Raw genomic sequence first — 27663 nt, forward strand, 5'->3', positions numbered from 1 at the left:
TTTTGTCTGACATAAAACCAACGATATTGTGATAGGTGCCCAGAAAGTTCTGGGAAGGTTAGTTGAACATTTCACGTTAACATGCTCTAGGTGGTAAAACAGCAAGTCTTTCTTCTAACCTAAAACTAACAATGTTTACATTGCCAGAAAATTCTAATAAAACTAGTTCAATGATCCGGAAGGCTACTTGAGCATTCCATCTTTATGTTTCCTCGATGTTAGAATGGCAAGGTTTTCTGATGTAAAACGATGATATTGTTAGGTTGTTTCACATTAAAGTCTCTAAAAAGTGGAAAACTAGCATTAGTATTACACTGCCAACATGTTCCGGGAAAATTGGTTGAAAGTCTCAGGAAGGATAATTAAACATTTCACATTAACATTCTCTAGAGTAAGCAGAGCAAGTTTTAAAACTATTTCCAGAACATCCAAGGATGGTTAGTTTAATAGTCCATGCAGACTACTTACATGTTTCCCCTTCACATTCCCTAGATAGTGAAACAACACGTTTATCTGATGAAAAAACAGTGTCACTGTCATATACCCAGCACATTCTTTGATGGTTATTATGATGCTCCAGAAAGGTTACTTCCATTCCATACATTGCACATTAACATTTCCCAGATGTTGAAACAGCAAGATCACTGCTACATTCGGAAAGATGAATGTTTCAGGAGGGTTACTTGCAGATCCCACATAAAATTTCCCTAGCAGTTAAAACTATAATGTTTTTTCCATAGTACCAACGTTGTTGTTATTTTCCTAGCAGTGATGGAATGAAACTAAGTACATTTACTCAAGTACTGTAGTTAAGTACAATTTTGAGGTATTTGTACTTTACTTGAGTATTTCCATTGTCTCTTACTTTATACTTCCACTGCCTTACATTCTGGAGGCAAATATTGTACTTTTTAGTCACAACAACTAATTGATAAAATTAGTCATTTGTTACTTTGCAGATTGCAAGCTGCACCAAGTAGCGCATTTTCAAATACTTTTTTTAATTTAATCAGCAATCGGATTAAAAAAACAGGACAAATACTGATTTCGATCACCAGAAAAATGCAGAATATGGGATCCAATCATCAGATGGGTAAATAGTTCACCCATAGTATACGGTATATTCACCACTGGTTGACAGCAAGTTTTGGGAAGGTTAATTGAATTTTCTAGGAATGTTACTTGGCAAGTTTTTCTGACCTGAAACCAAAGTTATTGTTAAATTCCTAGCACGTTCTGGCAAGGTAACTCGCTTCAGGAGGATTTACTTGAACATTTTCCCTTAATGTTCCCTGGATATTAAATAGCATTTTTTTCTGCTGTAATACTTGTTTAATTAGTATTCTAATTATTGTTTTGATCTGAGAACCTTCTGGGACTGTAAGTTGAATATTCTGGAAGGGGACTTGGAAAGTTGCCCTAAATGAACCCTAGATTTTGAAATATCAAGTTTTTCTGGAGTACAACTAATGCTACTGTTTCATTCTCACCATGTTCGAGAAACATTATTGTGATGATCAAAGAAGCACGTTCTGTGAAGGTTAGATGAATGTTCCAGGAAGATTGCCTTAATGGTTCCCCCTAATTGTTGTTGACATGGCAAGTTTTTCTGATGTAATACCAAGAATACTGTTACATTCTATGAACATTCTTTAGTTGAACATTCCATTGAAGGTTACTTGAAGGTTTCAAATCAACGTTCCCTAGATGTTAACATTTTTTCTGAAGAAATACATTGTTACTGTAACATTAACAGCTGGTTTGGAGAGGTCAGATGATTGTTCAAGAAACGGCAAGTTTTTTCTGATGAAATTCCAACATTATTGTTATGTTCTCAGATCATTCTGGGAAGGTTCGTTAAGTTTTCCAGAAACATTAACTTAATGTTTCCCCTTATCGTAAAGGATCTGGGAAGGTTGGATGAATGTTCCAGGAGGGTTACTTGAAAGTTTACCCTTAACAAACCCTGCATGTTGAAATGTCAAGTTTCTCTGATGAAATATCAATGTTTTTTTTATGTTCTCAGATCATTCTGGGAAGGTTGTTTGAATGATCCAGGAGAGAACGTTGAAAGTTTCCCCTTGATGTAAAGATGGCAAGTTTTCTGACCTAAAACCAACCAACGCTATTGTTACGTTCACAGCTGTTCATGAAAAGGTTACCAGAATTTTTCAGGAACATTACTTGAACGTTTCTGTCTTACTTTGCGTAGATATAAAATGCCAGGTTTTTCTGACACGAAACCATTTTTATTGTTATGTTCCTAGAGTGTTCTGTGGAGGTTAGAGGAATGTTCCAGAAAGGTTACCTTAATGGTTCCCCCTAACGCCCCTTAGTTGTTGAAATGGCGAGTATTTCTGACATAAAATCATTGGTAATGCTACATTTTCAGGATGTTCTGGGAAAGTTAGATGAATGTTCCAGGAGCCTTACTCGAAAGTTTGCCCTGATGTAATGCCAACATTTTTGATACATTCTATGAACATGCTTTCAAATTAAGTTTTTCTGACAAAGCCATTGTTATTGTTACATTTACAGCAGGTTTGGGAAGGTTAAATGATTGTTCCAGAAAGGTTACTTGAATGATTCCCTTTAACATTCTCTAAATGTTGAAATGGCATATTTTTCTGATGTAATACCAATGTTATTGTTGTGTTCTCGGTTCATTCTAGGAGGGTTAGTTAAATATTCCAGAAATGTTATCTGAATGTTTCCCCTTATCGTAAATATGTCAAGTTTTTCTAACAACATAAAACCAACATTATTGTTACGTTCCCAGCACGCTCTGTAAAGATTACTTGAATGTTCCAGGAAGGTTACTAGAATTTTTCTGTCTTATGTTGCCTACATGTTAAACGGCGCGTTTTTCTGACATAAAACCATTGTTATTGTTATGTTCCTAGCATGTTCTGGGAAGGTTAGATGAATGTTCCAGGAAGCTTACCTTAATATTTGTCCATAGTTGTTGAAATGGCAAGTTTTTCTGACAAAGCCATTGTTATTGTTAAGTTTACAGCAGGTTTGGGAAGGTTAGATAATTGTTCCAGACACGTTACTTGAATATTTCCCTTTAACAGTCCCTTGATATAAGGCACAGGGTACCTTTTTTGGGCATTTTATAAACAGTCCTTGAGTCCCGCTACATCTATTTTATGGAGTGTTGAGTGTTGTTGAGGATGACTTCAGGAGTCTCACAGCCTTGGGAATTAAGCTGTTCCGTAGTCTGTTGGTATAGCAGTGGATATTTCTGTATCTTTGCCAGATGGCAGTGGAGTGAACAGACTGTGGCTGGGGTGGGTGTTGTCTTTTAGTATCCTTTGAGCTCTGTGCAGACATCTCACATCACCGATAATGCTGATGCTCTGTAGATGGTACCAGTGATGTTCTGGGCGGTTTTAACCACCCGCTGTAGAGCCTTCCTGTCCTGGGTTGTGCACAGACCATGCCAGTTTGTGATGTTTCCAGTCAGGATGCTTTCTATTGCTCTTCTGTAAAAGTTGACCAGAATCTTACTCCGCAATTTAGCCTTCCTAAGTGTCCGGAGGAAGAAGAGCCTTTTCTGTGCTTTTTTAACCAGGGTGGTGATGTGTGATGACCAAGACAAGTTCTCAGTGATGGTAATTCCAAGGAACCTATAACTGTTTACCTGCTCCACCTCAGCTCCACTGATACAGACAGGGATGTGTGCGTCCTTCTTTTTTACATCAACAATCAGCTCCTTGGTTTTGCTGATGTTGAGCAGTAAAATATTCTTTGTTCACCACTTTGCAAGATTGTTGATTTCCTCCTGATATGAACTCTCATCGTTGTTTATAATGCTGCCCATGATGGTGGGATGGAACTCACAATAGAGTTCTCTTGATTTCTGGGAGTGCAGTCATGGTGTACAGTGTGAACAGGAGGGGGCTGAGCACACAGCCCTGGGGGCTCCGGTGTTGAGCGCTACCGTAGAGGAGGTGTGACTGCCAATTCAAACTCTCTGGGGTCTGCTTGTGAGGCAGTCCAATATCCAGTTGCAGAGTGTTGTACTCAAGCCCAGAGTGTTTTGTTTTCCATTTAGCTTCATGGGTGAGATTGTGTTGAATGTGAGCTGAAGTCAGCAAACAGCTTTCTGGTGTAGCTGTTTTTATTCTCCAGGTGTGTGAAGACTGAGTGAAGGGCAGTACATATGGCATCTTCTGCGGTTCTGTTGGTTCTGAAAGCATATTGGTGAGGGTCCAGGCTGGATGGGATGTTGTCTTTGATGTGCTGGAGAACCAGCTTCTCGAAGCACTTGGGGTGGGGTGAGAGCCAGAGTGCAATAGTCATTAGGACTAGACACAGCAGACGTTTTAGGCAGAGGAACGATCATAGTCTCCTGTGAGTGTGAGATGTTAAAATATGAACATCAGAAAAACATCAGAAATAACATCAGCCAACTGATCTGCACATGTTTTTAGTACACAGCAACGTATATTATCTGGAAGAACAGCCTTATTTACAGTAGTGGTCAAAAGCTTACATACACTTGTGAAGAACATATATATCATGGCAGTTTTCAGTTCCAATGATTTCTACAGCTCTCATTTTTCTGTGATGGAATGAGTGGAACACAAACTACTCTGTCACAAAAAACATTCATGAAGTGCGGTTCAAATTTGGGTAAAAAATATTTAATAATTCTAATATTTAGCTAAATGTCGCTTGGCCATTTTTACCTCAATAAGGTGTTTTTGATAGCAATAGCCCTCTGGCGGAATTTGCACATCTGGAGCAAGGGCTTCTTTCTTGCACGGCAACCTGTCAGCCCAGGGCAATGCAAAACACACGCAGCTTCTAAGTCATTGCAGACTTCCTACCATCCTGACCAATTCTCTCTCAGTAGAAGGTGATAGTTTGTGTTTTCTTCCTGATCGTGGCAGTGACACAACTGTGCCATGCACTTTATAATTACATTATAACAGTTGTTTGTACAGTTGATCTTGGGACCTGTAACTGCTTTGTGACAAAGTAGTTTGTGTTCCACTCATTCCATAACAGAAAAATGAGGGCTGTAGAAATCAATGGAGCTGAAGACTGCCATGATGAACATTTTCTTTACAAGTGGATACAAACTTTTGACTACGACTGTATATTCACTCTCAGCAGGATGTTTCTCACATCCACTGTGGTTACTCATAGTGGCTGGCCCACTGTAGGTGGAGTAGACTTCACAGCTGAGTCTTTGTTGAGGAGATGAAAGCGAGCATAAATGTGTTCAGCTCATCCGGCAGCCTGGACTCACAGACTTTTGTAGCATGTGACATTTGGAATCGCCTGCCACATTTAGTGCTGTTGGTGTTGAGATCCTTCTCCAGACTCTGCTCATGTCTCCTCTTTGCCTCCTTGAAGCCAGCTTTCTGTCTTGCTCTGGTGGTGTAGTATGCTTCCTTGTAATCTGACAGAATGGCAGCTTTTTTGGCTCTGAAAAGAGCCCTCACCTCTCCACTCATCCAGGCTTTCTGGGGAAGCCGTAATCATCAAGATTAAAACAAATAAAGGCTTGAAATATTTCACTTTGTGTGTAATGAATCTATATGAGTTTTACTTTTTTAATTGAATTACTGAAATAAATGAACTTTTCCACAATATTCTAATTTATTGATTTGCACCTGTATACTTACACATCTGAACACCATTTCAAGTGTTCCCTTTATGATACCTTGATTATTTAATTGGACCTTGTAGTTGCAGAGACACACTTAATTAATTATTGGGCATGTAATTTTTGAGAGGCTAGTTCTTATCAGGTTAATTGTGGAACAACTTTAAGAACATTTTCTGTAACTAACATGCATTATACTTAAATTAAGTTAATTAAGTCTACTTCCCAATGCTGAATGCACTAAAAACCTTATATATTTACATTTTCAATAGTACATCACAGACATACTAAAGAAGACTTTAGAGTTTACCAACATGAGGCTTTTACAAATTTTAACAATAGAACTTTAATGTAATTGTACTATAGTACACTTTATAGAAATACATTACAGGAACATCTACTTCACTAATGAAGAGACATAACATTTTTTCAACTTTACATGGTTCTAGCATAATGTATCAAAATAAAATCATATATCATAAGCACCAAATACAAACTGTAAATCATGCATACATTTAATTGTACTTTTGTAAGTCACAGAAACAATTGTGAAGTCATTATCAAACATATTTCCCCTTTTCATCTCCATTATTCAGTTACATGGCATTAGTATACATTATGTGACAATTCAAGTTTTGAGGCTTTTAGGAAAATCCTCTGCATTTGAGCTCTAACAAACATTAATCCAAACAAAGCAAGAGTCCAAATAAAGCAATGCCCCCCAATTCCTCTTTTTTTCCAGTCAGGACATAGATGTCGTCTGGGTCAGGCTCGGGCTCTGCACCATCCCTCCTCAGGACACACACATCACATACTGCTCCATGTCAGAAGACACTGCTGGCCTCAGAGTCTGTGTTCTGTTGGGTGAAATAAAACAGGGCCCATGAGCAATGAACACTCTACAAGTGTTACAAGATAAAGTGCAGCATGATGGTGGAGGCAGTTGACAAAGGTCAACTGATATATGCTGCTTTCACACTGGAAAATCCCAAAAATTATACTTGAGAGCCTCCTGAGGAAGTCGGAGATATAAAGAAATGTCTGAGCCTCATCAGCTGCCTGATCGAAACTGAGCATGTGCAACTCTTAACAAAGATGAGAAAAGAAGCAAGATGCCATTCCATTATCATCTCCAGAAAAAAACAATGTGTTTGATTTCAGAATATGAATATTATTGATTACGACTTTTTAGAGGAAAGTTTTAATGTTTTCTGGGTCTAGACTGGTGAGGGTTATGATCTGCTGCTTCCTACTGTTCTCTGTTTTTCTGGCGTGTCTGTGATAATGAACATGACACACAAGGAAAAAAGAGAGACACAAACTCCTCTCTCGGCAACATGAAAAGAAAAAAAATCACCTATTTTCAGTGGGTTTCAGCATTTAAAAAAAAAACAAATCTGCGTAAGTGCGTATACACAGTAATTTTGGTGTAAAACTGGCATTAAGCTTCTGAGAACAAAAGCCAATCAGTCAACCTCATCAAGAATACTACAGAGAACTGGCCTACGTGAGTGTGGCTACACAGGTACTATTATCTAAGAAGAACCATGTCAAAGGTGACCTGCAGTTTTCCAGAGAGGATTTAATAGTTGGATAAGGTTTTTTGGTTACGGTATGGCAGTCAATACAGTAGACATGACATCGGGCCAGGAAAGCTAAAAATGTGATTCAACTGTTGAACCGTTGTCTCAAGATATACTGTATATAACCACTTTTCAAGCACTCACTAAACCAAACAGTGAAAATTGCGTTTTCTTAAAAACTCTCAAGACTTTGAACCAACCCTTTAAAAAATATGGGGATGGTGACGACAAACCTCTGTGCACATGAATAATGCTTTCAAGTTGTCAAGTTGTTCTGGTAAAAAGAGAAATTATTTTCAAACTTAAAGAACTAATATTTCCACAGTGAAAAAGATTTAACTTCACACAAAAAAAATTGAGGACTGTCATGATTGTTTAACCCTTAAAAACTTCCCTCCCAGGAAAAAAACACCATTAGACAGTCCTTTGTTCCTTATCCACATACTGTACTAAAATACCCATTACATTGAACTAATTCATACAAATTCAACATAACCCTTGTGACAATGAGCCACCTTGCTGTACATCACAACTGCGACTGGGATGTAATTCCCCTTATGCTGCTGCTGAGAAAGAAGCTAGCTGTATACAAAAAATGAAATATAAAGACCCCCAGGTTTTGTTTGCATACCATCCCCAATAGTTGTTAAGAGAACTTTTCCTTTGAAAAAGCCTTAAATTGAATGTTCTCATTTGAGGTAACTTTAAAGTGCACTGTTTGTTGTACTGTATACTTAAATACACATATAATGAAGTGAAATTAAAATACAACTTAATAAAGCATATTAATAGTGCATTATAAAGGACTTGAAGTAAACTAACTGACCACTTTAAGTATTTACATTTAGTATGCCTGTTTAAAAGTAAAAGAAGTACAACTTAAAATTAATTTACATTCAAGTGCAATGTTTGTAAGTTCACTAAAACACACTTGGAGTGAATTTAAAGGACACCTTAAGAAAGCACACTAAATGGATTTGTGCAACTTAGTATAGTTTTTAAAACTACATATATACTATATAATATAGTTACAAGTAAGTAAGAAGTACACTGAAATATCGCTTACAGTATTGCAGGTTGTACAGTATACTTTTAAGTATAATATAAGTATAATGTATATTTAAGTATACTGAATATATTTAAAATTTAAATATGAAGCATTATATCAAGCAGTATACTAAATACTCTAATACAGTTAAGAATCCATCCATCCAGGAAAATGAAGAGCAACTGACAGTTGCACCACACAATCCTGAAAAAGGACTACACATACAGACAAAAACCTCAGCAATACCATAAACAGAGAGAGAGACTATACAAGAGGTGTGGCTGAGTCTCCTGAAGCAGACACGGTTTCCAATGTGCTTTGTAAGGTCAGGAGGCCAAGCATAAGCTCAACCAAAGCCTTCCCCTGTCTTTTCCACCCACAACCCCCTTCTCTCTTTCTTTTCTCTGACAGTGTGCCTTCTGTTCTGCATACAGTGCAGGCTGTGAGGCCTGTTCTCGTCACTTATCCCCTGGTTTATGCTGTGCCAGTAGAGTGAGGGCTGAGGAGACCATATGTTGCTGGGATAAGATTCAACAGAAGTAATTGGCTGGGAGAAATGTCAAGGACATTTCTGAGATGACAGATAATAATTGAAGCTGATGCCTCAGAAATCTTTTATTTGCACTGTCCAATGTGTCAACCTAGTATATATCCATTAGTCATTCATTGACTTACAATATATTTCCGTACAGACAGGAAAGCACCAAGGTGCACCTGCCTACTCAAAGAATGTTGCCTAACTTGATACAAAACAATTAGGTGTGAGGTGGGGACTGATTACATTAACCTGTAACGTTTATTATGCACTGTATTTTACATGAATATTTGTTTATGAACTCTGGGTTTCTCAATCATGTTTCAGATATTCCCAACAAAAAAGTATTAGTGGACTCTTTACCGTGTAGTGCACATAATGGACTTCTACATTATGTAGAAGTCCATTGTGTGGCAGGATTTCTACAAGTCCTGCCACACAGGACTTGTAGCCCCATCTGCTGGACAAAACAATATTTCAGCCATTCCATATTCCAAAATTTAAAATATCTTCAACAACTATTTCCTTTTGTGTGGGCACACCAAATATTTTAAATGTGTAAGTTAAAGGTGCACTATGTGGTTTCGGGGAATATGAGCTTGTTTTAAACTTTGCAAAACATGTTCACTCGCTGCAGAGTCTCCAGAGGGATAGAGCAACGAGCCTGAGAGGCACCAGGAATGACTTCTGTGGATGGACTGTCCCTCAGCTCGGAAACGGGTGTTGGGTTTTGGAATCCCTAATGGTACCTACTATGGGACGGTAGGCCTGTAAATTTTGCTTACACACAAAACATCCCTCATGAAAAAAATAATATATTAAGTATATTAAATCTCAGCATACTTAACTGTTCTTGTAGCCAGACTAATCATCAGTACACTTCAAGTATGTTAATGATAAGTAATGATAAACTTAAGTTTGCTATTAAATTGTAGAAAAGAAGGTGTATTCTTATGTAGTGTATTTTTATGTGCTGAAGTGGAAGTACTTCAAGTATACCTTGTACATTTTAAGTGAAAATGTATTGTTAGTGTTAAAGAGTGTTGAACACTGAACTGCTTCAACATCCTCCAAGGTTCAAAACTCACACTCCAAAATTCCCAAGGGGTTTGAAAATACAGCCACCATTAGATGGAGACATTGCGAGCAAACATAGGACAGCATATGCCACGCCACATTGATGGAGAAATTCCTCCAAAAGGAGCATGTATTGAGTGCATAAATGAACATGCTTTACAGAGGGTCGCCATTACTGTATTATAAATCTTTTTTTTGATTGGTCTTATGTAATAAGAAGAGATACTGGATTTTTGATTTTTATGAGCAGTAAGCCGTAATCATCAAAATTGAAACAAAAAAATGATTGACTTGATGATGATTTCACTTTAGGTGTAATGAATCTGAAATATATTAAAGTTTCACTTTTTGAATTAAATTACAGAAAGAATTTACATTTTCATGATAATCAAATTTTATGAGATGCATATACAATATATATATATATACATATATATATATATATGTGTGTATATATATATATATACACACACACATATATATACATATACATATATATACATACATATATACATACATACACATATATACATACACATATATACATACATATATACATATATACACACGCACATATATTAATATATACTGAATCCTACTGTTTTTATCCACTTTTAACTTTAATATTTGGTATGTCCAACTTTTGCAGCAATTACAGCAGCACATCTCTCTGGCAAAGTTTCAATATATTTCCTGAGAACGTCAACACTAATGTTATCCCATGCTTTCTGCAACTTAAAGGATAACTACCGTTTTTTACAACCTGGACCTTATTTCTAGCATAAAATATGATAATTTACTCACCCAGATAACTTTGGTGTCATTTGAAGTCGTTCGGACGAAATTAGATCCAGTGTTGCACCGCTATATCCATATAATGCGAGTGATCCGGGCACCGAAGCGCAGCCTCTATATAACGCACTATCTGCCACGAAACTAGTTCATTTCACCAATATTTTGTCATGATACGCTAGTGCTATTCCCCTCTGAGTCCGGGCTTGTCTGTTATCAACATCCGGGGTCAAACTAGCAGTAGCAGCTACAGGTAAACAAGCCGGCTGTCGTGGGTGCGCGCGCAGCTCAGAGATGACATCTTCCAGGTCAGAGGTAGTAGGTCAACCTACAGACCCCGGATGTTGATAACAGACAAGCCTGGACTCAGAGGGGAATAGCACTAGCGTATCGTAACAAAATATTAGTGACATGAACTAGCTTCGTGGCAGATAATGCTCGTAGAGGCTGCGCTTCGGTGCCCAGATCACTCGGATTATATGGATATACGCGGCGCTCCACTGGATCTAATTTCGTCCGAACGACGCCAAATTACACCAAAGTTATCTGGGTGAGTAAAGCATCGTATTTTATGCTAGAAATAAGGTCCAGGTTGTAAAAAACGGTAGTTATCCTTTAAGCCAAAGGCTTTCCTTTGAATGTACAATAGATCTGTCCAGTTTGGCCCCAAATTTGATCGATGGGGTTCATGGACGTCGGAACTATATATATATATTTTTTTTTAGAGGGGGGGGGGCGGGATTTTTGTTGGGATGGGCGGGGGAAGCACGCACTTTTATCAATGATTAAGGATTTGATTTGAAGTTATTTTATAATGGCGTGCAGTTATAAGAGAACTAGAATGGATGAACACGGCATCTTTATTGTTAAAAAAATGAAACTTTGATAACTAAATCAGGCCATTTACGGAACATAACATCATTATTTGTACCCTTGAATGAAAAAAAGAAAAGTCTGCGCTCCTGACTCAGGGCTTTCATGCATTTCCAAAAGTGGACCTTCTCTCAGTTGACCTACTGATGAAGGTTTTAAGCAGGGTCGAGACATCGCTTTCGTCCATAAGGTCACTGTGAACGTTCATAACAGTCAGTCTCTCCTGCGTCATGGTGTTGCGCAGCCAGGTTTTCAGCCTGCGCAAGGCTGAGAAAGAGCGCTCGGATGCCGCGACAGATATTGGCAGGGCCAGACACAGCTTAATGAGCTTCTCCACCTCCGACAGCATGGAGCTGGTTTGGGGCTGCAAGGTATGCAGGATGGACACAACATCCACATCCACTCGTTTCCCCTGAGCCGCCTCAAGAACTGCCTGCTCTCGCCCTGCAGCTATGCGGAGTCCTTCCTGATCAAACCGCTGCTCCACCTCGGAGAGCACCAGGTCCATATGCAGCCTGACTCCTATGCCAGATGCCTAGGCTACTGTATGTACAGTAGTCAGGCAGGCTGCATGTCACATCAAAAGCATAGATCTATGCATTAATTATATGAAAGAGATAAATGTAAGTCAGATTCTTTATTTTTTTAAAGCTTAATGCAGTGGGGAGGGAGGCTGATGGGGTACGGGGGGGTGGATGGGAGGGGGTACGGCCGCACCCCTAGTTCCGACGTCTATGATGGGGTTGAGGTCCGGACTTTGAGGGGGCCAGTCTATCATTTTCAATGTTCCAGCAGATTCCTTGTCGCAGGTAGTTCCGACAATAGTTAGAAGAATGTTTAGGGTCATTGTCCTCTTGGAAAATAAATCCAGGCCCAATAAGACGACTCCCAGATGGTACTCCGTGCCTCATCAGAATGTTGTGGTTTACTTTCTTATCCATGATGCCATCAATTTTCACCAAGACACCTGTTCCTGAGGCTGAAATGGTACTCCACACCATAATACTACCCCCTCCGTGTTTAACTGTTGGCAAGAGACACTCATTTTTATATCTCTCCCTCTTTGCTTGTTGCCAAACTGTTCAAACTTGGACTCATCAGTCCACAACACAATCTTCCTTTGTCCATTTCTTGTGTTCTTTTGCAAATCCCAGGCGTTTCACCCTATTTTTCTCTTTCAGTAATGGTTTCTTTGCTTCTTCTCCCAGTTTCTGACACACAGTTCTTGAATACAGTTCCACCATTAGTCATTGTGGTGTTGATCTCGTCACGCAGTTCTCCTGAGGAATTTTGACATGCGTCACTTGTCCGTCTGAAAGTTTCTTTTTTCTACCTCTCTCCTTTTGGTTCTGGTGTGAATTGGTGGCATCATGGCGGTCTAAAGTGTACTTGCTTCGACTGCATCTCAAGTCCTTTGCTATGCGGCGGTAACTCCAGCCAGCATCAAAAAGGGCCTTTGTTTGAACCCGTTGCTCACTCGTTAGCTCCTTCTTCACCTTAGCCATGTTCAAAGAGCAACATGTGCTTCAAGACTACTTCTAGAGGCTTTGAATTTATTTATTTATTTATATATATATATATATATATATATATATATATATATACACACACATATATATATATACACACATATATATCAAATCAACTTTATTTATATGGCACTTTTCAGACATTTCAGTAACACAAAGTGCCTCACAGATGTTAAAAACAAAACAAAACAAAACAATACAAAACACCATGAAAACCCCAAACCTCCCACCCCCACAAACATACACACAGATACACATTTACATACACACTCACGCACATACATAGACATACGGACAGACATACACAGCCACACACACAAACATACACACACCCACACACATACACTAGCTGTTGCTAAGGAGACATGGCTTGGCACTGAAATCAGAGGTGAGGAAGAAGCTACCTTTGGGGGCCGCGCACACCGAGAGAAATCATGGTCCATGACTGCAGGGGCGCCACCACAAGGACCCCCCCAGCCCAGGCAGACAGGAGGCTCCACACATGGATTAAAGCAAAAAAAAATCTTTTGACTGAAATGTTTTTTCGAGCTGTAGCCAAGTCATATTCTCAATTTGTAATTTGTGAAACATGTTACAGGGCATTTTACTTGACACGTGCTAAAAAAATAAGATAAGATTTACAGCCTCACCCCACACCATGTTCTCTAATGCAGACATCAAGTTTAAATATTTGACCAACAGTGTTTTACAGGATGATCTGAACAGCTGTTCTATTCACACTTAAAATGTTTTTTGTCTTTTCAATGTAATTTTCAATCTATGAAATCAATGTTTCTTTTTTTTTGCCAAGCTTCTCTCAAGTTTTACTCTTTCAAATAATCAACCATCTACAGAACTTTTCAGTAGCTATTTTTCTACTTCTTCTCATCATCATTATCATTAATAATAATAATAATGTTCAAAGTGAGCCTCTTATCGTTCAACAGAAAAACAAACAGCAACTTTTGCAGCCTTGTCAGTCTGATGGAGAGTTCTCACTTTCTGTCATCACTAACATGTTAATAATCAAAGAAGCTCTGAGGCTTTGTTCTGTATGTTATAATACAAGATTTCAGCACTGAGCTACAATCAGGCAACATTCATGACTCTGTACAGTCAAACTAACCAAAAACTTCTTATTGATCATCATTATAAAGTTTCAGGGCGTTCCTGTAACCATGGTAACTCACGGTGCCAGAGGGGAGGGAGAGACGCTGAATGAAGCCGTTTACACAGATACACTGCAGACAAAGTCCAGACTATAGTTGTTGTTTCACACATGTAGCACACAACAGGAGACTCTCCGTGTCAGACGAGTTCTCACGTGCTGACTAAACTCAGTTGATAACGTAGCAGCGCGACGAGTCCTTGCTAGCTAAGCAGCTAAACTTTAGCGCCGCTCCGTGTTGAGATCCCGCCCTGTGTGGGTCTCTACACTGTCATTGGTCAGGTGAGCACACGCTGTTAACGATACCATTGGCTGTAGAGTGTGACAATCTGTCAATAAACATCAGCCAACAGTTCTCCTCCGATCTACATTGATCTCACAAGTCGCCTCTGTGAAGTTTGAATGACGGAAATCCGTCGTAGCGACGGAGAACTTTAATCCATTGGTCCACACCAAGGTGTAGAGCTCTCTAGCCACCCGGGCCAGGGCCGTCCATGGGACAGCACCCCCATCGGTGGACCAGAAGCAACTCCCGGTGTGGTAGGCCCCCAGGAGGAAACACTGGAAAATCGAGGGGCTAAAACAGTAAAATAAGATAAAAGGTATAGAAGCTAAAACTGAGGGAATAAAACAATAGAATGTATAAAATAGACCATAAATAACGACTAAAACATTGAAATAAAACATTGAAATAAAACAATAAAGTAATAAAACAGGATAAACTAAACTAAAAATTAAAATAAAATAGAATAATAATAAAATAAAAAATAAATAAATAAATAATAATAATAAAAAATGTAAGAACTTAGAAAGAGTTAAATGAGTTCAGTTAAAAGCCTGATTAAAAAGATGGGTCTTGAGCCTCTTTTTAAAAACATCAAACATCTCTGGGAGGCTGTTCCACAATCGGGGGCCATAATAACTGAATGCCGCCTCCCCGTGTGTTCTAGTTCTAACTTGGGTTAGGGTTAGGGTATATATATATATACTCCATTTTATGTATTCTTTCTCCTGGCATTAGCTTGATGAGCAGGGACAGCTAAATCTAGCAGTTTAGCTCAACTGACTACCTTGACTAAACTTTAGTAAAACATGTTTCTGTATAATCCAAATAAATTACAATTACTCCATACTTACCAGGTTCAACAGACGGTCCCTCTCTGTTAAGAGTCTTGTCTAGTGCCCCCACCCTTCTCTTCCTCCACACCCAGTCATCTGCCACTGTTTTTTTTCTTTTGAATTTTGAGTGTCAAATAAGGCAGTTTTGTACTGCTATCAACTGAAATTCATATTTTGTAGTTACGTGTACACGTGTGTGCCGGTGTTGGAGGGCTGTTCCTTAGGGCGAATTGGTTTGTAATCACACTTAATATGACAGTCCCTCCAGACAAATGTGCAAATGGAGAGAATGGGTAGGGGGAGGGTGTAGAGGATGGATTGGAATTGGGCCTGTGTTTCCAACTTTGCACCAACAGTTTGTGTTTGTCCCTTTGCTGTTTCAACATGACAATGCCACCCATGCACGAAGCCAGCTCAATAAAGAAATGTTTTCCTCAATGTGGTGTAGAAGAACTTGAATGGCCTGCACGGAGCTCTGACCTTGACCCCATTCAATCAACACCTTGGGATCACAATGTGAGCCAGGCCTTATCCAACATCAGTGATGACTTAACTGAAACCAGAAGGCCAGGGGCTGATATAGATTCATGTCTATAAACTTGGTTATGCTATGTCAATTTGAGGACGCAACTATGCATTGTAAAGTGAACAGTGCCACCATGCTGCTGATGATACATCATCACAGGTGAATAAAACTTCAGCATCACTAAATTCAAACCAGAGGAAAACTTTATTGAGACAAAAACATTAAAAAAATACTGATTATAAAAGGAGAGAAAGAAAGACCCTCCACCTTACACACACACACACACACACACACACACACACACACACACACACACACACACACACACACACACACACACACACACACACACACACACACACACACACACACACACACACAGTGTACTGAATCAGTTCGTCCGTTCATCGATTCCCCTCTCTCTTCTGAGGCTGTAGGTATCCCAAGATGCATTGTGTAATGTCACCAGCCAAACATGTACTCCATTGCCTTGGAAACAAAACTGTCGTCTTTCCTGGGTGTCTGTCTGTCTGCTACCACCTAAAGACAGACACACAGATTTGTTGCCTAAGTAGGACAAATGGCACAGTTCAGATTTTAAAGGAGACCCCAAGTGAATCCTGAGGTCACAAGTCACCTGGTAGTCGCTGCCGGAGCTCCTGTAAGCAGCGCTGAGTGGTCTGATGGCTGAGCGAGGAGTGGAGGGCAGGACGGAGGAAAAGGAGGTGGAGAGAGGAGAAGGGATGGCTACACTGCTGTCCATCACACTCTAAGACAGAGAGAAAAACAACTTCACCACTGTTGAGTTCAGGTTTCGAAATGTTCTTAATGTCATCTGATGTGGAGGGCCAATCAGATGGCAGAGTGATGGAAGACAGGTAGGTGGGTAAACGGGAACTGACCTTCTCAATGCAGGGTTTGACTCCCACCATGATGGCGTCACCAAACACTTTTCCATCTTTAGACAGAGCTTTCCTGGCCTGAAGTCTGGACTGATACTGAAGGTGCATCCAGTTACCAGGAGAAGCCATCTGTCAGTAAATCAGACATTAGTCAACTCCACAACAGAACACCTCTAAAACCTGAGCTAATGGTGTAGCTGTATGGTTCCAAGTTTTTGGCTCCATTTCAACTATAAAAAAACTCTCTTAGCATCACATAAAGCAGAATCTCCGCATGGGCTCCACAGCCCATAAAGGGGCTCCAAATGGGTACAACATGGGCACTACAGACTAATAAAAAACTGGAGATATGACTTTTCTCCCTGGATACTGATTAAGATACCTCAACTCTACCGATGCCAAGTATACTGATCTGATATCACTGCCCTCTTTTCCCCAAATCCGTGTGACGCTTGCTGCATGCAACTCATTGGGACCATTCTTATACAAGTTGACATGAGGCTCTGAATGTAACTTTAAAACATAACTTCATGGAAACATTAATGTACCTTCTTTTGACTGCACACATTTTAGCTGCATTAAACAAGTCAGTTTATGAGACTGCATGTAATAATGCATAAACCTCAGTCCACATTTAACAATATCCTGACCTGAGGGCATTTCTTGTCCAATACATCTAACAATCATGGTCTGTGCTTCAGGAGTACTGTGTTGTAAACAAATATAGTGCTGAGAGACAGGGACAAACACACTCTTTCACTCTCTCTCAGAGTGATCAATGTCAGAAATGTGAATTGGTTTAATATTACATAACTCCTTACATTAGAACATGGCTGACAGGCGTACACATGCAGTGTTTACAAGTGTCAAATTAAGTTAACACAAAAATGAACAGATGTCACCAAAAACCCTGTCAATTGATTTTGATAAAATGTGAGCCAACTTATTCTTTAACAATTTCCACTGTATTTTATTTATGGCACTAATAACTTTAAATCATTGAAATAAATGAGAGATATATAAGATATACATAAATAAACATTAGAATTAGAGATCTGAGGACTGTGGATGTGTGTGAGGTTCCCCACCGTGTGTTTAAGGATGTTTCCGTACTGAGCAAACTGCAGCAAGATGTACGAGGCTGAGGCTGGAGGAAAACTAAAACACACACGCACACATACACACAATTAGAATTCACAGTATGTTGAGCAGTACAGCAGTGTTACTAGTACGTTTGGTTTACGTGAATCTGGGAAAGTACCAGAAGTAGAGTCACCATTACTGCGGTGGCATCTCCCTATAATATCAGCATGTTTTAATGCAACCTAACCTAAGAATTGAAGAAATATTTACTTTTACCTTTACCTTCTATGTAAAATTACTTTTAACATTGATATCTAGGTCATCAGAAAAAGAACTTGAGCAATTCTCAGCTGCTCCAAAAGTCTTCAAACTTCAACTCTGGAAAAAAATAAAAATAAATGCAAAATACACAAGCATTTACTGTTAAGTCACAGTCATATATATATTGCAGTGTGGTTGCTATATATCCTGCTGGTCTAATAACGACATGTGTGAGATAATATATGTAACCAAATATATTTTAGTAGGAAATGGGAACTTCTCAGTTCTCAGTTGTTGGAGAAAAAAAACAACTTTCTTGTCACGTAACATTGGTAGCAGAGGATGGTTAGCAACTACAGAGTCCTGCCAGGCTTTGATGAAGGAAAACCATTTGAAAGTTGGAAGAATGAAGTTACAATTTGGACAAGAGTTACAGCACATGACAAAGATAAACAAGTGCTTGCTGTGGTTTTGGTGCTATCGGGAAGAGCAGGAGAAACCGCGATGGAAATTGACGTTCAACAATGTAATGATGTTCAACAAGCCTGTGAAACTTGACTTTACAAGCTCTGGTCACTACTATGTGAACATTATGGACAATAAAAACAAGAACGCTCATTGGGGTGATCAGGTTCTGGTAACCCCAGAAAACAACACCCACAACGAAGAGGAGAATGAATGCGAACAAAGACAGTGTCAGCTGTGAGACCTTATATAGACAGGTGTGTGTCTTTCCAAATCAGGTCCAATCAATTGAATTTACCACAGGTGGACTCCAGTCAAGATGGAGAAACATCTGAAAGATGATCAAGAGAAATGGGAGGCACCTGAGCTAAATTTCAAGTGGCATAGCAAGAGCTCTGAATACTTATGTCAGTGTGATATTTCAGTGTTTCCTTTTTAATAAATTTGCAAAAATGTATAAAATTCTGTTTCGGCTTTGTCCTGATGGTGTATTGAGTATAGATTGATGAGAGGAAAAAAAATAATTTTAACGATTTTAGCAAAGCTACAGGAGAATACAGAAACTGGTACAAGTTGTTGCATATTTAGCCCACTGATGTTGCCGGCACTACTGAGTCAGCTGACATGTCTAATGTAGAAAACTTGGAGGTAGAAACAAATGCTACTGATACCAATACAGCAGATATATGTGAAGATGTATCATTTGTCCTAGCAAACCTGCAGAGATAAAGAGCTGGAGTGATAACAATGTGTTTGAAGAAGTTGGGGATGAGGGACAGAGGTGTATCTCCAGGAGATGGGTTTGCACCCTAAAAGAGACAGCCACTGGTTTACAGCCTAAAGCATGGCTTATGGCTAGAGGTTTTGAGGAGTTAGATGCGTCAGAGCTACAAAAGGACTCACCCACATGTGCCACTGAGTCTCTTCGGCTACTTGTGGCAGTGATTTGTCACGGCAGACAGTGGACACTTAATTCAATGAACATATAATCTGCATTTCGACAGGGATTGGAACTGTCATGTGACATTTAAATCAGGCCTCCCCCTAAGGCTCAAAGTGAAGGAATATTATGGAGGAGTGTGTATGGTCTAGCGGATGCTTCACTATACTGGTACAACAGAGTAAGGGAAATAGTGCTAATGGCAGACTGAAGTTGGGTTCTCACTTGCCATGTGGATGATTTCATAAGGGGGACACACAAAGTTTCTCCACAACTGTAATACCTCAGCTCAGATCAGCATTCCAAGTTAGACGTGAAGAACTTGATAACTTCTGTTATGTTGGAATAGACTGTTGATACAATATACAAATACACCAGGAAAACTACATTCAGCACATGCAGTCCATACAAGATAGGCCAGATCCTCTAGGTTGCAATGCAGAGCAGACCTGATGTAATGTTTGATGCCAGTAACTTGGCATCAGGCATGAATCAAACAGAATAGTGTGTAAACTAAAGTCCAAGAAGGTTTCTCTGAACTCCCAACACCTGGACAGAGATAGTGCCATGAAGATGACTGTTCAGTGATGCCTTGTTTGGAAATCTATCTGATCTGTCTGCCACTCAAGGAGGACACTAAAGTCAATTAAGTCGGTCACTGAGAAAAGACTAAGTCTGGAAATAAGCACCATCAAAGTTGAAACAAGTTCTTTTGTCCAATACAAAAGATCAACTTGCAGACTGCCTCAGAAAAAGAGGTGCTTCTGCTCTCCAGTTGCTTAAGGCACTCAGTGAAGGACATTGAAAAATTGATAAAGGACATAATCTCTCTCTGAGCAAAATGATGCAACTCATGTTGTATCATTGTTATGTTGTAGTCATGTTCAAAACGTTTTGCTGTTCGCAAATGAAGGTCACAGGGTTTTTTAAGAGAGTGAGTTTGTTAGGTCACAGGCATTTGCATATTGCACTGGTGCGCTACATATCCTGCTGGTCTAACAACTACATGTGTGAGATAATTTATGTTACCAAATATGTTTTAGTAGGAAACACAAACTTTTATTGTGAAGTCTCAAGAAGTGACATTGTTGTTCATTATTGTGTTCGTGGTAAATGGCGGATGCCAATGAAGCAGTTGTTGGAGAAAAAAAAAACCTGTTTCTTGTCGTGTAACATTTACTTCATGAAGCGGGCCCGTATCTGAGACCATAACTTGGATATAACATTACATAGATTTTTTTCTCTATTTCTCCAATATTTATTTGGGCTTTTGTCATACCAAATGTGTAATGTGTAAAATCTAAATATGCTAAGATTGCCATCCATATAAAAGGTACCTTCATCGGTAACTGGGGTCCACTGTTTAACATCTTTAATCCAACTACCCATGCTGCTGTCATTGAGTTGCCACCATAGTAATGGCGGCAACACTAAATGGCGGAAAAAAACAAAAACTGTTACATAAATACCCAAAAACAGTGACCCAGGTCTGGTCGAGCTTATCGTCAGATGACAGAGACTCTCCCTGACTGTAGAAGGGATCCACCTGAGCTGGAGAAAGGCACACCTGCTGCACACCTGAAAAAAGAGATACGTAGACAGTAATGATCAGTCAACTGACCCCTGGGTCGGGCGCGTCTGGGGCAGCTTACAAAAAAATAATCACGGTTGCGGATGGGCAATGAGTGACCATGCAGTGTTACCTGCAGAGTCACTTCTGGTCTGACTAATATGGCGACAGTACATGTCAATGGACTGGATTAAAACTGTTCTGATCCACACCTAGTAAGTAGCGCTAATGCGCCTAAAACTGTTTTTCAAACCGCCCTTAAACAACAAAAGAAGAAGAAAAAGAAAAGGACACTGTGATGCGACTATGCACTATGGCTAATACACAAGAGACAGCTAGCTGCTTTCAAATCAGCTGAGAAAGTGTCAGAGAGCAAGTGGTGGATAGGACAAGGAGGGTGTGTTGCAGTTGTTCAGCAATTGTTATGGAAAGGAAACACACAAACAAATAGATGGCGTCGCCCAGATGTGTTAATCATCGAAATGACAAAATTATTAAATAAATAAAAAACAATTCTAAACACTGTTTGAAGCTAGAAAGGTGGCAGGGTCTGCCAAATATAAACAAGTGAAACAGTATGAAACTGTGTTGTCCTTTAAGGTCAGTTTGTTTATTCAGTCATGAAAACAAAGAGTTTGTTTTCCAGTTTGTTGGTGTAATTTTTTTTTTTTTTTAAATCAGTTAATTAAAGATCTTTCTCTTCTGATTAAAATATCTTCCCCAAAACTACATAGTGCACATTTAAAACAATACTGTTTACTGTGGCTTTCCAAGAAGTTAGATATGCAATCTTTTAATAATGTGCAAGTATTAATTTGGTCATTTTTGTCACTGTATATTTCAATTTTAAACTAACTTAGTCTAAGCAAACCTTAGTCAACATCAGCTAGCTGAAACCAAAATATAACAATCTATTTCTGTGTTGCAGTAATATCAGCTTTGACTTTGGACTTTGTGTCAGTCTCTGTTGTAGTGGCTGCCAGTTTGTTAGCTTGCTAACCTAATCGCTAGCAAAATACTATCTAATGCCGCTATTCCACCAAAATTAGCGAGTCTACACTGGTTTCGACAAAAGGATCAACCTGCTAAAATCCGCCTATTGACCCCATTCCCACTTCCTGCAGGCAAGACGAGCTGTCTACGAAAACTGGCTTCAAAGGCTTCAAAGCCTGGCACTCTTCCTGGGGGCTTGCAATAGACAACATCCTAAATTTCTTCCTTATTTACATGCCACCACTGGAAGTTGATAACGCGCCATCACTTCACACGGCGGAATTCAGTGTGTTCACCCGGGTTACATTTAGATCAAAGCCAAGCCAAGCAGAGGGGATAAAAACCTGTGTCTAATGCAGGGTCAGTTGACCCGGGTGTAAGTGCTAAGTGTATACATTCAAAATGCACGCAAAAGCCTGATCTTAGCAGGTTTAGGTGGGATTTTTGAGCAGTGGAAAAGGGGTATAAGTGAATATGTTCATTGGCTAGCTTGCCAAATTACTTCACCAGTTAACATGATCAGTGATATAAAGTTATTTATCATGACAAACTGTATAGGTCTAAGCCAACAACAAGCTTGACTGCACAGCGTGAGTCTGGCATTGGTTGCTTGTGTGTGTCTTCTCACTGTTTTGACCAGTGCTCAGCTGCTCGCTCGTGTAGCGCGCCTACACAGTGCGAGCATGTGCAACAGGATGCTGACTGCAGTTGACATAACAGCTACAGGTGTTATTGATAACCATGGTTTTCTGAAAGTAACACAAAGCCTATACCTTTGGGTTTACCGCTGTATATCAGCAGAAGTATCAGTGTTCTTACTACTCACTATGAATATTAGCGCCCGACCGATTTATCGGCGAGCCGAGTTAACGTTTAAGCACTATGTAATATGCAAGCTAAAGTTAGAATTAGCCATCTGCTATTAGCCTTGCTACACATATTAGCCGTGCCAGTAACGGTAGAGTAAACATAACAGTACACATTACATAATCGACTAGCTACTTCTCTCACTGAGGCAGCTGCATGTCTCCAGATAAGACCGGAGCAAAATGAGTGACGTGAGTTAAGACGGGGAGGCACCGACCGGCGGAGGGAGGGAGGGCGGGAGGGAGGGAGGGAGGGAGGGGCGAGTAGGCGAGTAGTTGCAAACGCTTTTCTGGTCCAAGTTTGATTCATGATAAATCCGTGGTATATTACTGAGATGATCAGTCGGTCTTCCTGTCGGCGTGAAGAGCAGTAGCTAATGGTGCTTTGTTGTAGGCCTAATGTTGGATGGTTGTCATGTTAATATGCTGCTTGACTCAGCAATAAAAAGGATTTGAAATTATATTTCTGCTTTTAATTCTTTGTAGAAGTATCTGAAAGGCTCAAAAGCAGCCATTTGTTAAAAAAAAATAAGTAAATATGTAGATATATTACTTAAATTAATAAAATTTTAAAACTTTATAAATAAAAAAAAATCGGCCGATTAATCGGTTATCGGATTTTTCCCCCCCTAATAATCGGTATCGGCCCCAAAAAAATCCATATTGGTCGGGCCCTAATGAATAACAGTAGTAGAATATGTAGTTCCAGTAGTAATGTTAGTATTTGTGTGTACCTGTTCCTGGAGTTGAGGCCCCACGTGCCGACACAGGAGACTGCATTACTGGAAAACACTGAAGAGAGATGGAGACGGAGAGAAAGATTTAAAAAATGCTTTTCTTGTCTTGATTGAATTTTATCATCAAAACTATTGGCTCATTTAAACATGTTTTTTCTTACCGTTACAACCAAAAAATGTCAGTGGATCAGCTGGCAGGGCACTTGTGCAATTTTATTCTGCATTCACAACTGTTTTGGTATTTACTTCAGAGGAATCTTTACACCAAAACTGAAGTTCATCCAAGGACTTTAGTTGATGTTTTTATTATACATGACTTAAAAAACCCAAATGCCTATGTATAACCGAAATGATGGACAAATCATGTGTTGACTTACTAACACATTCTGTAGTATGTCTGGATGGTCACCTAAGATTTCATACATTACCTTTTCTGTTTAAAAATGTAATTTCCATGCAGTAAATAGTTTTTTTTTGTTGAGAATATTCCTCAATACTGCACTGTCTCTAAGACTAAGTTTTGATTATTTAGACTTAGATAAACTATAGCAGAGGTAGAGATGGTGCACCTGAACAAAGTTCACTTCACATCAACACGTTCAGGTTCCAATCAATGAATACAGCAAGTTTCTATCCATTTTTTAAAATTTATTTATTTTTTACAGTTTTTAAACAGTTAGTGTGATTTTTTTCCCTAATATCTTAAGTAACTTATTTAAACCTTCCACTGAACTAACAAATAAAATCCCTGAATAGATTTGTACTTTATTTCTTGCCAGCACCTCTGCTTACACAGCTGCACCACATTTGCCCTGATGGAGGTCACAGTTGAAACCCTACAGGTTCAAGATGGGCATCAGTAAGCCCTGACCTGTACTACTACTCTATACTTACATTTATTAAAGCTCATAGTCAGGACAAGTTTTTCACACAGATATGTGCTCCCAAAAAGGCCCATTACCCGATTCAACACTTTGGACAGCTCTTGGAAAGATGAAGGCAGTTCTCTAAGAAGTTGTCCAGGCTTTTCCTTGTGCCTCTCTGAATTTAGTTTTTAGCTCACTGTTGCACTGCACATTAATAAACTCCATCTGCAACACACTTGGGACACTCTCTACATCAGCTGAGTCTGAGGGTCTGCAAACAGCTGGAAAGTGTCACAGTATGCCTTAAAGTCAGCAAAACGCTCATCAAACTGCTGAAGGTTTTCAATAGCAGAGGCATATTCATTACCACTGGATGTTGTGCCCTCTTCCACAAGAGATCTGCAAGCTTTGAAATGACAGAGGTTGTTTGCAAACAGCTGAGTTTTCCATAATCTCAGTGTTGTGGAGAAGGCTTTCATACTTTCATAAGCTGCTGTGGTGAGCTGACCAGGTCGCTGCAGCTTTAGGTTAAGGATGTTCAGCTCCTGTGTTACGTCCACTAGGAATGCAAGATCCATGATTCAGTTGGGATAATCAAGTTTAGGAACATCTTCTTCCATGAATATCTTCACCTCTGCTCCTAACTCAAAAAAATCTCTTCAAGACAGTTCCCCTGCTGAGTCAGCGCACCTCAGTAAAGTGAAGTACATCACCATGTTGACTCGATTTCTTCTAAAAAGGCCCAGAACTGGCAGTGTTGTAAACTCCTGGATCTGATGTAAGTGATATATTTCAGGACAACAGACATGATATGTTCAAATTTCAAGCATTTGCTGCACAGTTCCTGTTAATGTATAAGCGCCAAAGATGCAGTGAAATTCCGGGCTTTGTTCCGTAAGTGCTCATAAATGTCACTTGATAACTCGTTAATACGCTCTGGCACTATCTTTTGCTGATAGAGATATATTGTTGAACAATCTCTTCTTTTCTGATCATAGAATATCAGTGACTTACAACATGCAATCCTTCAGAAGCGGCCCCTTCTGTGAATGGCTTTCCTGCTTTAGTGATCAATTCACCAACCACATTCACTTCTTTGCTTTATGGAAAAGACCTTGTAGAGACGATAGTCCTCTATATAGCTGTGTGGCTCGTTATTTCCTCTCGTCTATTTGGTACTTCTCATATTGTTTTTCCATGTTTAGTCGAGTAATGAAGCTTGAGATTATATTCCTTTAGGACAGCGAGTTTTTCCTTGCATATCAGGCAAATAGCATTTCCACTTAACCCCCACGAAAAAATATTGTAATATCCACCTGTCTTGAATCGGTCTGTGTTGATCATGCCCTTTTCTATTCACATGTGCGAGCACCTACATTATGTTACTGACATCGGGTTGCTGGTCAGATGGAGGGAGAGGGGGGGCCGGGAGAACATAAGATCAAACTACCTTTCAGCTGTTGCTGCTGGTCTCCAGCAATCAGACATAGCTTGTGGACTAACCTGTCTGTGTATGTTGAGGGGGGTCACCACAGTAACCAGGTCGTCATGGATACTACGAACAGGTGGGGCTCCACTCTTATCCTTGGGGGTGGGAACAACAGGCTGTGGGGCGGTGCCTCCTCCCCCTCCTACTAAAGTGCAGGGCAGGGCACAGTAATGAATCTACAGAATAAACAACAAGAGGTCGATCTGCAGATGGGTGTCTGCTGACAGCGTCGCCTACCTGTGCTTTCCACAATAGGTGTAGTCAGGCTGAAGGGGCGTGGCTGGGGGGTTGCTGGAGCTGGCAGGTCCCCCATCAGGAAACCTGGCAGAAACTGAGCTCCAGAGGTTGGCTTGGGAGAGGTGGGAGAGCCAAGGGTCATCGGTTCAGTTCCTACTGAGAGACAGGAACAGTTAGATTTGTTTAAATCACCATCAAGACTTACCAGTCTGATGTTTCCAGGGTTTCTGCCAGTGCATTGCAAGACCTAGACATTGTGAAATTTCTTTAAAATATACAACAGTGAGCAAGTATTAGAAACGACCATGTGGGTTGTGGGATGAAACACAGAGTCTTCCAGGTCAGTACATCACTGTTTTCACAGCTGCATCAGGAGAACATCTGCGTGTTTGTAACGTCCTATCATAGTGCAGTGCTGAGTTGGACCTCAGAACCATAGAAGAACTGAGTCCAGCGGTCAGAAGCCGCTTCGGTCTGACTAGACCAGCATCAGGCCGGTAAATTTAACAGGGACAGTGACAGTAAAATGCATGCAAATCCCTACTCTCAATAACGTAGTTTGCTGTCAGTCTGTGTAAACGTGAGAAATAATGTAACCCCCTCTAGCCCTCTGACTGACCCCTAATATAATGTTATAACAGGTATTACCTTTTACAAAAATTAGAAACGGGATAATAAAGACCACTGTTAGAGGTTAAAGAGCTAACATTACCGCTGAGCTAACATATTCAGAACAAGCAGATAAGTGATAATTACTTCGCTACATTACAACAGACCATTATAACATACATAGAGATAGATAAAGACAGTATAATACTCAAGTCACCTTGTAACTCCATCCTTGTTTCGTTACTTTCTGGCCGCGATTTTCAAAAGTAGGAAGTGACGCCAAGCAAGGATGCTAGCTAGCTAACGCGGCTAGCAAAGCTAAATGATTTGTCGCTAGAACCTACTACTGTTGAAAAGTCTTCTTTAGTGGCGCTAAATACTATCGTGTAATATCCGATTAGTTAATGGCAATTTGCTCAAAACTGCATATCTCAGTCCCCTGTCGTTTATCTCCTGAGCCGTGAGCCGTGGTACAGCCTACAGCAAGCTGATTGGAAATTGAAGGAACCGCAGCAAACCTCTGGCGCTTTTAGATGGCGTCAGTGTGTAAAGATGCGTTTCCAGGAGGTTGTGTTTTACCTTCTGGTTAAAATAATGCACGCATGTACATTCAAGCAGTTTTAGTGGCCGTAATAATCCCTATATTTCATACGGAAGATATGAAGAGATCCATTCTTTCTTATGTGAAAGGAGGAGACAAAATCCATGCAAAAATACATTTCTAGGTTCGGTCCAGGCGTTGTGGAACATTATTTATGACTAAAAACTGATT

At 39.8% G+C, this 27663-nt stretch overlaps 2 protein-coding genes and 1 long non-coding RNA gene across 5 annotated transcripts in view; 1 reads left to right on the forward strand and 2 right to left on the reverse strand.

Annotated features, from left to right (window-relative positions):
* Nucleotides 1–6120: 6120 nt before the first annotated feature.
* On the reverse strand, nt 6121–14934 carry LOC311262477. The gene is made up of 2 exons (XR_014623260.1): nt 13465–14934; nt 6121–6480 (listed from the first exon to the last, which is right to left on the reverse strand). It is a non-coding gene; the product is annotated as an uncharacterized lncRNA (long non-coding RNA).
* Nucleotides 14935–16058: 1124 nt separating this feature from the next.
* On the reverse strand, nt 16059–27416 carry nup35 (nucleoporin 35). 3 transcript variants are annotated; one of them, XM_084361765.1, is made up of 9 exons: nt 27109–27416; nt 26283–26435; nt 26060–26190; nt 23688–23745; nt 20994–21102; nt 17864–17933; nt 16776–16904; nt 16511–16642; nt 16059–16413 (listed from the first exon to the last, which is right to left on the reverse strand). In XM_084361765.1, exons 1-9 carry the CDS (start codon nt 27119–27121, stop codon nt 16336–16338), a joined length of 873 nt encoding a protein of 290 aa, XP_084217891.1. In that variant the 5' UTR covers nt 27122–27416; the 3' UTR covers nt 16059–16335. The 3 variants fall into 3 exon arrangements, with proteins under 3 accessions (XP_084217891.1, XP_084217890.1, XP_084217889.1); XM_084361764.1 differs by having other exon boundaries at nt 26060–26187; nt 26283–26438; XM_084361763.1 differs by having other exon boundaries at nt 26283–26438; nt 27109–27415.
* The window catches only part of dnajc10 (DnaJ (Hsp40) homolog, subfamily C, member 10), a 45953-nt gene continuing 44893 nt past the window's right edge, over nt 26604–27663 (forward strand). The window contains exon 1 of the mRNA XM_084361762.1: nt 26604–26622. The gene's annotated coding sequence lies outside the window, so the exon portion shown is untranslated. The remainder of the gene's footprint in view (nt 26623–27663) is intronic.

The sequence above is a fragment of the Pagrus pagrus genome (assembly GCF_965226575.1).
Source record: "Pagrus pagrus genome assembly, chromosome: 9".
Taxonomy (NCBI): domain Eukaryota; kingdom Metazoa; phylum Chordata; class Actinopteri; order Spariformes; family Sparidae; genus Pagrus; species Pagrus pagrus.

Excerpts from the sequence above, each read along its gene's own strand:
- nup35 (XM_084361763.1), bottom strand. Across the intron at positions 26,191-26,282 it reads ACCTATTGTGGAAAGCACAG|TAGGAGGGGGAGGAGGCACC; the intron begins GTAGGCGACGCT and ends CCTGCACTTTAG. Across the intron at positions 21,103-23,687 it reads GGCCTCAACTCCAGGAACAG|GTGTGCAGCAGGTGTGCCTT; the intron begins GTACACACAAAT and ends CTCTTTTTTCAG.